The sequence below is a fragment of the Pelodiscus sinensis genome, chromosome 1 (assembly GCF_052426305.1).
Source record: "Pelodiscus sinensis isolate ZL-2025 chromosome 1, ASM5242630v1, whole genome shotgun sequence".
NCBI lineage: Eukaryota > Metazoa > Chordata > Testudines > Trionychidae > Pelodiscus > Pelodiscus sinensis.
The window spans coordinates 276882452-276894505 of record NC_143052.1 but is presented as its reverse complement, the minus strand read 5'-3'; the positions used below and the strand labels follow the sequence as shown (position 1 = coordinate 276894505).

The 12054-nt window shown below is 44.8% G+C and overlaps 1 protein-coding gene across 1 annotated transcript; it reads right to left on the bottom strand.

Moving 5' to 3' along the window:
- Positions 1–7721: 7721 nt before the first annotated feature.
- LOC149525742 (endogenous retroviral envelope protein HEMO-like) lies at positions 7722–11465 on the bottom strand. Its single transcript, XM_089775442.1, has one exon. It carries the CDS (start codon positions 11463–11465, stop codon positions 9633–9635), a length of 1833 nt encoding a protein of 610 aa, XP_089631568.1. The 3' UTR covers positions 7722–9632.
- Positions 11466–12054: the final 589 nt, after the last annotated feature.

Sequence of the window (12054 nt, the reverse complement as noted above, 5' to 3'; positions counted from 1 at the left end):
TAATGAGGAGAGTGGGATATTTGGGTAGATCTGGACGTGGGTGTGCAATAAGAAAAGTTTGGGAACCTCTGCTCTAGTTCAAACAGAAATGAATTCGGGGTAGCCCTCTGTTGTGCAAGAGGTCTGATTAGAAGTCATAATGGTCTCTTCTGGTCTTATCTATTAATCCAAATTACTGAAGGTACTGTGATGCAAGAGAAGGAGCAGAGAACAACATGGTTAGGAGCAGCAGCGGAGGTGTTTACCCAAAAGTTCAGAAAGTAACACACCTGGAGCTACTGCTGAGGTGTCATCGCAAGAAGACATGAGATGCAGCCAAGAAGCTGAGATCAACCCACCACCAAAATGACCTGAGCCAGCTTATTCATCAGGAAGAAAGATCAATCACCCTGAGCTCAGATCATTCCTCAGAAAAAGAGACCACAAAACAAAAGAGCAGCAAGTCACTTTGTACCTGGACTGAGGTAGTGGAGGTTAGGAAGTATGGACTCCTAGTTGGGTTAGAGCATATTAATCTTCTTATTCAGACATTGGGGATGGGCAAAATTGTACTAGTACTTAGGGAGGCATATGTGTAACTCCCATTGGGGTCTCCTCCTGTATTTACCCCAAATATTGATTAAGGTTGTCTTTACTTGGGCAAAGGTACTTATGGCTGAGAGCAGTGTCCATTCCTGAGGTTAACTCCTGCCTCTCCAAGGAAGGCTGGAGCTTAATGAAGGGAAAGAAATAGACTGGAATGTTAAACTGGCATTGCTTCCATAGCAGACCAGAGAGTCACAATTTCACTTTGCTATATGGGTACGAGAAGACAAAGGAGAGGTAAGGATGAATTACTTCTCCTCTTTAATGTGCCAGGTTTTACCCTTCCTTCCCACACCTCTCCTGTGTTCCCAGCAGACTACTCTCTGAATAAGAATGACAGTCAGGGATCCTTCAACTTCCTTCCCACTTACACCTCCAGGGACAATATTGGAAAGCAACCTTTGTTCCCTCCCTGTGGCCAGAATCTCAATATGGACAGGGCCTCAAAGCAGGACTGAGCAGAATATTAAGAGGCTTCTCCCCTGAAAAGACATAGTGACATAATCTAATCTGTAGGGATTTCTCTTTATCAAAGCACTTGGGGTGCTAGACAAACTTCAACAACACAATTCAATCACACACTTCCCCCTACCTCAACTCCCCCAATATCTGGTAATGGCTGCTTGTGGTTATATTGAAATCTTATGCAGAGGGTAAGCCTAAGAGTTCATCTCATAATAATACTAAAGATTTTGAGTTATAGTTATTAACCCTAATTTAATCTTCAAAATGGTTATATATGGTTCTAATTTATGTTATATATTCTACTGAAAAATAAGTTTGTCCTATATCCAACATTGAAAACTCCCATCAATTAACCTGACCAAAAGCCTTTGCAGCATCAAGTTATCAAGTTCCTTTTCTGCATTAAAAATCTTTCTAAAATTGTGAGCACTGATTCTATATGTGATCATACCTCTTTAACCTGCATTTATTAGTTTCTATGTTAATTATTCCAAACTTTTTGCTAGTTTTAGAAATAATATTTAAAAATGAATCATCAGCAGGATATTTGACTGCATTCAACAAAGTATGTTTCTTCTCTGCCTTACTTTGGGAGCACTGAATTTCATGCAGTGAGTAGATTTCAAAGTATAACAGAATAGCTTACATGGAAGTAAAGTTTTTTGAAAATTTCTGAATAATCTCTAAAGTGTTCCAAAGTTAAATGAAGTTTTAGTATTTCTGAATATTCAACAAGCAGTGGCATGTACAAAGAAAAAAACAAACAAGCCCTCTTTGTAATGAAGTTCCCTGCAAGCCAGTTTAAATACATATTATGCAACATATTGTAGGGTTGCAGGATATAAGAACATAGGAACAGACATATTGTTCATCTAGTCCTGTATCTTGTCTTCCAACAGTGGCCGATGATAGGTGGCCCAAGAAGGAATGAACAGAACAATCAACAAGTGATCCTACCCCTGTCACCCATTCCCAGCTTCTGACAAACAGAAGCTAAGAACACCATAGGGACACACCATAGGGCCACAGGGACAGGAGGCTAGAGACTACAATGATCCATAGGACATGATATACAGTTTTGAATAACCAGTATAGGAAGTTATTCCACTCACATTTTTAGAAAAAAAATATCACGGAATAGCTTACTATAGGACTCAGGAAAGAGACCAGAATCATGAGAGATGCTATATTTAAATTCCACGGATAGTTATATACCATTGTTCATAGCACAAACTGATACCTGTCTTCTAGAAGTGACTTGAACATTACACTTCCAGACATAACAGCTAGCATCCAATACAATTTGTCATTGTCAGCTGTAGGAAAAACTGCCTTGGTTTCCAGTGGTTCAGGACCACAAACTGACAATAAACAAAAAGAAAATGTTATTTAAGAAGAAGGATTTAGCCTAGTGTGGTACTCATCTGGATTGTAAACAATAGCCAAATGAAACTGAAATTCAATACTTCCTACCTTCTTAATTACATTCTGAAAAAGGGAAGGTCCTAGATAGGGGAGTAGTTAGAAAATATTCCAGAATCAAAATTTGATTTCTTGAAGAAGAGGCAGATTTCCTCAAATTTAAAAACACTCCGTAACTTCCCCTCACTAAGATATTGCTAGCAGAGCTTTTTTGACAAAAACAATTTGTCTAGAAATGCCGATTCATTGAAAATGATCATGTAGTGGGAAAGGGTCAGTTTTAATGAATTTCTCGTTTCCAAAAAATCTTTGGAAATAAATATTCCAACATTATTAAAATGGGGCAATTTGACAACCCCAAAATACAGTAAATCTCTTTTCCTTTTGAAGTTTCTTGTCATTTCAAAATTTAAGCTAATTCTACCTCTCTGCTAGATTGAAGAGAAAATTAAGTATTTTCTCCATGTAAAGCTAGTTCACAATCTAGTTATCCTTTAAGATTTCCTTTGTTACAAACAAAAAATTAAGTTTCTTAAGTCTATAAAACATGTTTTCTATTCCTTTAATCATTCTTGTGGCTCTTCTCTGAACTCTCTCAAATGTTTCAACATAATTTTTGAATTGAGGACAGAACTGGGCACAGTGTTTCAGAAGTGGTTGCACTAGTGCCAAGTAAAGAGATAAAATAACCTCTCTCTTCTACTAGAGATTCTCCTGTTTAAATGCCTAAGGATCATGATAATCTTTTGCCTATAATGTTGCTCTGGAGACACATTTTCAGCTGATTATCCCTTATGGCCCACAACTCTTTTTCAAAGTCTAGAAGATAAAATTCCTGGCTGTATAAGTACAAGCTATGTTCTTTGTTCTTCAGTGTCTACATTTAGCCATATTAAAATGCATATTGTTTATTTGCATCCTGTTTACAAATAATCCATATCTTTTTCTATCAGTGACTCATCATCTTCATTATATACCTCACTCCCAGTTTTTATTTCATCTTCAAACTATATCAGGGAAGATTTTATGTTTTTTTCTAGGCAAAGAATACAAATGTTAGAGAGCTGGATATAATAGGGTGAAAACTAGTGAGTGATTATGACCATTTGCCCTGACAGGTTACACCTATTAGCATAGGTTAGCTTCTTCCATGCAACTTGAAAAAGGAAATAATCCAGGTGTAATATCAGGCACATTTCATTTTAACTAATGCTTAGGGCAATAGTAGTAGCACATTTATTTGCTCTTCTCTATTAGATAGTTTTCATTTATAATGCAGGACAGAAAATAATGGGGGCATAGTTGAAGATTCTGTGAGTCCTCTGGGACTGGAGCACTCACAGGAAAAATATAGTGGGTGCTCAGCTCCCACCAGCAGCCCTGCACTTCAGTTCCCCCCATTCCCCGCAGATTGCCCTCCCACCTGCCACTAGACCTTCTGATCAATTTTTTTCCCCTCCCTCTCTCTGGGTATGTCTACACTACAAAGTGAATTAGAAATAACAGCAGTTATTTCGATTTAACTTTAATAGCATTTACACAGGCAAACCGCTAGTTCGAAATACATTTGAAATAGTGGAACTCTTATTTCAAATTTGGTAAACCTCATTCGACATGGAGTAATGCCAAATTCGAAATAGCTATTTTGAATTAAGTGCTGTGTATACACTTAATTCAAAATAGGGGGCCTCTAGCCCTTCCCAGGGAGCCCTGTTGACCACTCTGGGCACAACCAGGAAAGCTTACTCTCCTCTCTCCCAGCCCAGAGACATTAAAAGGGTAGACCCTGGCCACAGTGCCTGTGCCAGCTCGAAGCCTGCCAGCCCAGAGACAGCAGTGGGCAACGGGGCCCCTGACCCAGTGGCCCCAAAACATGAGCCAAGAAGCCACTGGCAGTCATCCCTCCACTGCTCCCCAGGAGCAGTCTGCCAGTTCCCAAGAGCCTGACAGGGGCTGGAGAAAGCGGGCACCTTCCTAGTCCAGGGTGGAGATAATGGACCTTAATCAGGTTTGGAGGGGATGCCCCTAACATCCATGATCTTCACACTAGACGGAGGAATGCGGCTGACTGTGGCAGGATAGCTGCCAGCCTGGCCACCAAAGGCCACATGCAAACCCAGGAGCAGGTTTGCATGAAAGTCGGGTTGGTCCAGCGAGACCCCCAACCCTGAGTGCTGAGCTTCCCCTCCCACTTCTTCCCCTTGCTTCCTGCTTACAGCTCCCTCTCCCCATTCCCCGGAACCCTTAAAGGGGTTGACTCTGGCCACAGTGCCTGTGCCAGCTCCAAACCTGCCAGCCCAGAGCCAGCAGTCACTACCTCTTACCCAGTGACCCCAAAACATAAGCCAGCAAGCCACTGGCAGCCAGCCCTGCACCACTCCCCAGGAGCAGTCTGCCAGCTCCCAGGAGCCTGCCAGGGCCCAGAGAAGGCAGATGCCTTCCTAATCCAGGGTGGAGATCATGGACCTTATTCAGGTTGGGGGGGGGGGATGCCCCCAACATCCATGAACTCCTCACTAGACAGAGGAATGCAGCTGTCTATGGCAGGATAGCTACCAGCCTGGCCACCAAAGGCCGCATGCGAACCCAGAAGCAGGTTTGCATGACAATCAAGTTGGTTCGGCGAGACCTCCAACCCTGAGCCCTGAGCTTCCCCCCCCCTTCTTTCCCTTGCTTCCTCCTTCCTTGTCCCTCCTCCCAGGTTTCCCCCTCCCCTCTTCCACCCTCTCTCTTCCCTCTCCCATATCCTTTTCCCAGTCTCCCCAGAGGTTCATCCCCCCCCCCAGTTTTGTTCAATAAACCCAGTTTCTATTTTTGAACATATGTGTCTTTTATTTGATGTCAGGAAGGGGGGGCTAGGAAGGGGTAAGTGGAAGGATGTGAGGGAATGGGGCATGAGCCCCCAATGGGGGGGACCAGGGAGGCTCTGAGGGCTTCTCAGGGTGGATGCTCTCCCTCAGGGCCTCCTGGATCCTGACAGCCCTCCGATGGACCCCCCCCCCCCCCCCGGATGGCAGCCTGAAGCAAGTGCAGCCAGGCTGATGGCAATGACCCCATGAGATGCACTGGCGTGCCCAGGGGCAGTTCTGGCTCCATGTGGCCGAATGCTGTGGTGTCCCGAGTGAGGGGGCTCAGGGCACTCCAAGACAGGACTGCTTCGCTGTCCCTCATCGAGGTAGACAAGCAAGTGGGGAACCCTGAGAACCGTCTGTCCGAGGTGGGGATAGTGTCCTTTTAAGCACGGAGCTCAGTTAGCCTCAGGAAGCAGCCCCACACACTAAGTCCTAACCTGATGCTCTGCCGGCACTGGTTCCGGCCAGTCTTAACTTCAGTTCAGGGTCCACTTGGTGTGGACATGCTATTTTGAAATAGCAAAATGCTATTTCGAAATAGTTTTTGTGTATAGATGAATTATTTTGAATTAGCTTAATTTGAATTAACTATTTCAAATTAAGTTAATTTGAAATAGCATTGTAGTGTAGACATGCCCCCTCTCTTCCTCCCTCAGTGCCTCCTACCAACCATGGTCAGCTATTCAATGGCATGAAGGAGGTGCTTGGGAGGGAGGAGGAGCAGGAAGTCAGGGGAAGTGGTGGAAGAGGGGCAGGAAGAGGTGGGGCAGGAATGAGGCAGACACAGAAAGACACAGGGTGGGAGTGAGGGTTTGGGAAAGGGTGGGACTGGGTGCAGGTCCTGGGTTTGAACAGGGATCCAAAACCCCCAGGGAAATCCCAAAGTCAGTGCCTCTAAATAGGGGTAAATGTTAAATGTCATGAAAATAAAATAAAGACAATTTTGGTATATCAAACTGAAAGATTTACTTATCCGCATTGTGACTAAAATTGCCTTTTTAAGTTTACTATTAAAGACCAGAAAATAAAATTGAAAAATAAAAAAAAAACCTTTCATCCTTCTAGAAATTCAGATTATTGTGTGCTGTTATGGCTAGAGTGCTGCTGTAAACTGTGATGAACACATGGGCTTCTGAGTTAAAGGAGTAAAACTGCAGAGGACACCAACTTTGGCTAAGATTTTCAAAAGCATCCTTCAGGGGCAGATACACTAATTATTAGGGAAAACACTGTAAGGTAACATTTAAATAACAATTGAATTAGAGAAGGGGACTCAAACCACAGGCAGTGAGAATGACAGGAATAGGTAGAAAGTGACACCACTTTTATCAAGTTGACTTTACCTTATTAAAAAAATCTGGTTACAATGACATATTGTTCCCTGTTTTGTCACATGTATGTGATATTATTACACCAACACTGGCTGAAGTCAAATTGGCCTTTTATGAGGTTCTGATTTATTTTTCTATCACCTGTCCCAAATGTAATTTTGGAGTTCTTATGTCCTTGACCAAAAGCCATGAAAAGACACGTTACACTACTAAATCTGCTCCATGCCACTATGTTCAGATGTCAGCAAAGAAATCTTGCATGCCGGGATGATGCAATAGGTATGATCTGCTAGAGAGGAAACCTCTTCACATATTCCAGTCACACGTAATTCTAACTCTACTGAGCACAAAATAAGCCTCCCTCATGTGCACACACACTTTGATCCAGGAAAAGCCATGACAGGCTGCTATCTTCTGTAAGCTTCCTGTTAACTCCAGGCTATTCCTCCTTAAAAAGTTTTCATCAGGCACTTTTCCCATTTAAATACCTCTTTGTCTCTGAGTAAAAGACAAAAAATGCAAACTGGTTAAATAGCAACAAGTACATTTTTATCTTTTGATATGTAGTCCTGCAGCATTCTGACCCTCATTTTGTGGAGTGACTGAAGCATGGGAGGTTTTGCAGGAATAATAGTGGGTTTTTTAAATTTGAACTCCAATATTTTCTCTGATCTCTCTGAGGTTGACTTCCTCAGAGACAGTTCAAAGCCAGTTCCAGGATGGTGTCTTGTTCCTGGGCACCAAGTTCCTACATATCTTCTGTCACATGTCAAATCTAAGGGTATGTCTACACTACCCTCCTAATTCGAACTAGGAGGGTAATGTAGGCATACCGCACTTGCAAATGAAGCCCGGGATTTGAATTTCCCGGGCTTCATTTGCATAAACCGGGTGCCGCCATTTTTAAATCCCAGCTAGTTCGAACCCCGTGCCGCGCGGCTACACGCGGCACGGAGTAGCTAGTTCGGATTAGGCTTCTAATCCGAACTAGCTGTACTTCTCATGGAATGAGGAGTACAGCTAGTTCGGATTAGAAGCCTAATCCGAACTAGCTACTTGTCAGCCGACGGTCAGGGCAGTTAGTGGTGCGTGTGTGTGTATACTATACACTCGAGACTTTAACTGCTGAGACCGGGGTCCCTTGCAGCGGGCAACCTGGAAGAGGTTGACGAGTGCCCCAGTTCTGCCAACCAATGGTCAGGGCAGTGAGTGGTGTGCGTGTGTATACTATACACTCGAGACTTTAACTGCTGAGACCGGGGTCCCTTGCAGTGGGCAACCTGGAGGAGGTTGACGAGTGCCCCAGTTCTGCCAACCAATGGTCAGGGCAGTGAGTGGTGTGCGTGTGTATACTATACACTCGAGACTTTAACTGCTGAGACCGGGGTCCCTTGCAGTGGGCAACCTGGAGGAGGTTGACGAGTGCCCCAGTTCTGCCAACCAATGGTCAGGACAGTGAGTGGTGTGCGTGTGTATACTATACACTCGAGACTTTAACTGCTGAGACCGGGGTCCCTTGCAGTGGGCAACCTGGAGGAGGTTGACGAGTGCCCCAGTTCTGCCAACCAATGGTCAGGGCAGTGAGTGGTGTGCGTGTGTATACTATACACTCGAGACTTTAACTGCTGAGACCGGGGTCCCTTGCAGTGGGCAACCTGGAGGAGGTTGACGAGTGCCCCAGTTCTGCCAACCAATGGTCAGGGCAGTGAGTGGTGTGCGTGTGTATACTATACACTCGAGACTTTAACTGCTGAGACCGGGGTCCCTTGCAGTGGGCAACCTGGAGGAGGTTGACGAGTGCCCCAATAAGTGTACAGGGAGAGCTTATTACGCTTCAGATTTCAGCTGCTAGAATTTCATAATTCCTTCGCAGCGGGCAGCCTCGGGGAGACTGAGAAGCGCCCCAACTGAATTTTGCCACCTGGGTGTGACACAAATCCAAACGCCCAAGCTCTCCCTATATCTGTCCCTTTATGACCGGCTGAAGTTCTTTTAAATTGTGCTTGGTTCTATTACAGCAACTGAAGGAGTCAGGTTAAAGCTTAAACAGTTACAGGTTTATTTGAAGAAGCTTATAAATCATGTGGTTGCAATGGCTATTGTTCTATTTCTTAACTGCTGGCAAATATATATATATATATATAGATAGATAGATAGATAGATCTTAAAAAAAAAATGGTTACAAGGAAAATAAAGATAGGAAATAGAAAATAATGGTACCAAATGACAGCTTAATCTTTAAAGAGCTCTATTCTATGCATGCACTAAAACAAAAGGACACATACAGGTACAATTTTTACCCCTTTCTGCGTCACTCGGTCCCAGCGTGTCAGGCCAGGATCGGTCCCTCAATTCCTCGGAAAGACGAAAATACGAGGTGGGCGTCCCCGTGGACCTCGGGAGGTCAAACACCTAACCCGACCAGCAGGTAAATGGTAGTTTGACACTCAAAGTGAGTGTGTGCTGGGCCCAACTTATATAATCAGTGGGTCACGTATTTTCTCTTTCTTATCTGTAATGCCAATTGATGCTGGTCTGTCTGCTGTGAGACCAGTTCTTACAAGGAAGTTGTGAACTTAATTTACACTTGTAAGAGAGAATTGAGATGATTAAATTTTGAAGTACTGGACATTGTTTTCTCAGTGGGAAATTCCTCTTCCTGGGACTGTGTGTTCGAATCAACATAGGTGCCAGCCGACACTTCTTGCAGCCTCGAGCTTAGCTTATTTCCTTAATCATTACTCAGAGTCAGAAGCTTGCATATCCTGGTCAAAGCAGATCAAAGCTTAATGGCTATGCTGATCTTCTTATTGTTCCTTCTCTGCTCTGTATACAGACAGATGTCTCAGAGGGCAAGCAAGATTGTTTGAGAAAGGGGTGGGCTGCCTGGCTGCATTCCACCCCCTGATACGACACACCACGTCCCAGGAATGCAAGATGGTGGCTTGCCAGTGCCTCTTGCCCACCTTGGAGGAATTTAAAAGTACCCAATGGCCTGATTAGAGGGTTCGGGGTCGAGGAATTGACTGGGATCCTTTCCCAGCGCTGTATATCGAATGTGCGCAGAGGAAACGGCTGTATTAACTAAACATTTTACAACACACAATATTACACAAAAGGCAATTATTACAATCAGAATAATCAGAATAGTGGTTATAATAAAATGCAGAAGGGGAGATAAAGAGAGTCCCAGCTGGTGGGCTAACCAGCTCAGCCATGAGAGTTCTCCATCTTTAGTTACAGCATGTAGCACTTTAACTGCATCTTTTATGGCAGACACATCTTGTTCTATCTGCCCTGAATGGTTTACATAAAAGCAGCAAGACTGATTGATTACAGCACAAACTCCTCCTTGTTGAGCCAAAATTGCGTCTAATGCAATCCTATTTTGCAGGGCAAAGCGTGCTACAGATTGAATCTGCTCGTTGAGTATGCCTAGAGCATCTGCAGTGTGGTTGAGGGCTATTTCCAGCTGTCCTGAAACATTTACTAAGGCTTGTTCGAGCTCAATTACTCCAAGCCAAGGCCAAAATGCACGGGCAAATGCGTGAAAACCTGAGGGGTGTTCTATGAGAGGGTTTAGGGTGAATTTCCTCCTGGATCTGTGTAGGAAGCTTCCGAGGTTGGTAATACCTGGAGCCGTGATGTGTGGGTGTACTGTTAGTCCTCCGGGCACAGCGTGTCCCAGGGAGCACCGTCCTGTCCAGCCTACTGGCAGGTATTTATAGGCCTTTTCCCCACAAATGAAAAATAGCCCAGGTTCCTTGTTAAGGATAGGGGAATATGGTCCCTTATACCATCCCTTCCCCAGGGGCTTTTCTTTGGGGGCATGATATGCAGCACAGTAGCTGTTGTTAGTGATGGAGCACTGGAGGGCAATTAATAGGTCCTGTAGGATCTGGTCTGGTCGAAAAAGATTTGCCTTAGCACACTGGCCAGGCAGCAGGCTATTGCTTTTCACCAGTGTAGGGTTATAAATGTATCCAGTGCTAGGGACTATGAAGAGGGAATTATTATGCCAGGTCTTACTTTCTGGGTATTGACTAAAGTTTAGGGGGATAATGGCGGCATTGCTAATGCCAAACAAGAGTCTGTGGCCAAGGGAGACATTGAGAATGTTCCCCCAGCAGTTTAGGGTGTCTTGGTGGGTGTGGCTATCCTGATGTGAATACATATCCCAGGCCCCTGATCCTTTATTAAAAGTTGCAATGTGGGTGCATTGGTGGTCCGCAAAACTACCTAGTTGAGGTCCACTGCCTTCCTTATTCTCGAAACAAATGGGGTACATGTCTGTGGAGATTCCAGTTACATATTCTATTGGCTTACCCCATACCGTCTGTTTCCACTTTCCTTGCCACCCCCCGAGTTCCCCCCGAGAGTCATTTTTAGGAGTGTGGTGGTCGCTGTCGTCAAACCATACCGGCCCCCATCGGAAAACATCACTCTTGTTCCACCAGTCATTCGGGCTGAGAGGGATGAACTCGATTCCTAGTCCAGTGGATGAATTGAGCAAGGTGCACATCCAACAGTTCGTGGCCCCAGCAGCGGAGGCGATGGCTTGAATGGCACCTTTGAGCGGATGTTCTGGTGTAGCAGCAACAGTTGAGATGAGGATGGAAACCATGGCAAGTCGGAGTACCACGTCTTGCTTCAGCTTAGGGTTTCTCACAAAGTTTAGTCTATGGCTAGCAACAGCAATTGCAAGCGTCACAGCAAGGAGTGATGTATATACAACAAGTTCATAGCAGCTTCCCGGATTCAAGTCAGCATTGGGAAGGGTCCATTCTGTTGGAGCACTGTCCGGGATCATTGCCTCAGTTTCCTGGAATAAAACATAAGGTCAGCCGGTCTTGGATACGATCCAAGCCTCAGTAATGGTTATTGGTGTTAGTTCAGCATCGGCAGTGGTCCAGACTCCTTTTCCCTTGTAGGAGTGTAGTACACGTGTTTGTGTACCCAAGCTGGGGTGCTTGATTACCACAGTGTCTCCGGGTGCATATTTAGGATCCTTGAGTGGTACAGTGGGGCTAGGAGGGGTTCTCCCTGTAGGGAAGAATCCCTTGTGGAGTGGACTGCCCGTAGGGGTCTGCCGGTTGTTTAATCTCTGCACCACAGTATCCAGTCTGTTTCCCCATTTGCCATCCGTAGGCCTCAGGTGGGATTTTAACAGTCCATTCCAGCGTTCGACTATGCCATTAGACTGGGGTCGATACGGGAGGTGGAAAGTCCACTGGACTCCATTGCGGAGGGCCCACTCATTTACCAGCTTGTTTTTAAAATGTGAGCCGTTGTCGGACTGGATTTCTTGGGGTGTTGGGACAAGGGCTATTAAGCGGTTTAGTCCCATGACTGTAGATAATCCTGTTGCCACTCGAGTTGGGTAAGCAAACCCAATTCCT

Excerpts from the sequence above, each read along its gene's own strand:
- LOC149525742 (XM_089775442.1), bottom strand. The coding sequence starts at position 11,465 with ATGATCCCGGACAGTGCTCCAACAGAATGGACCCTTCCCAATGCTGAC.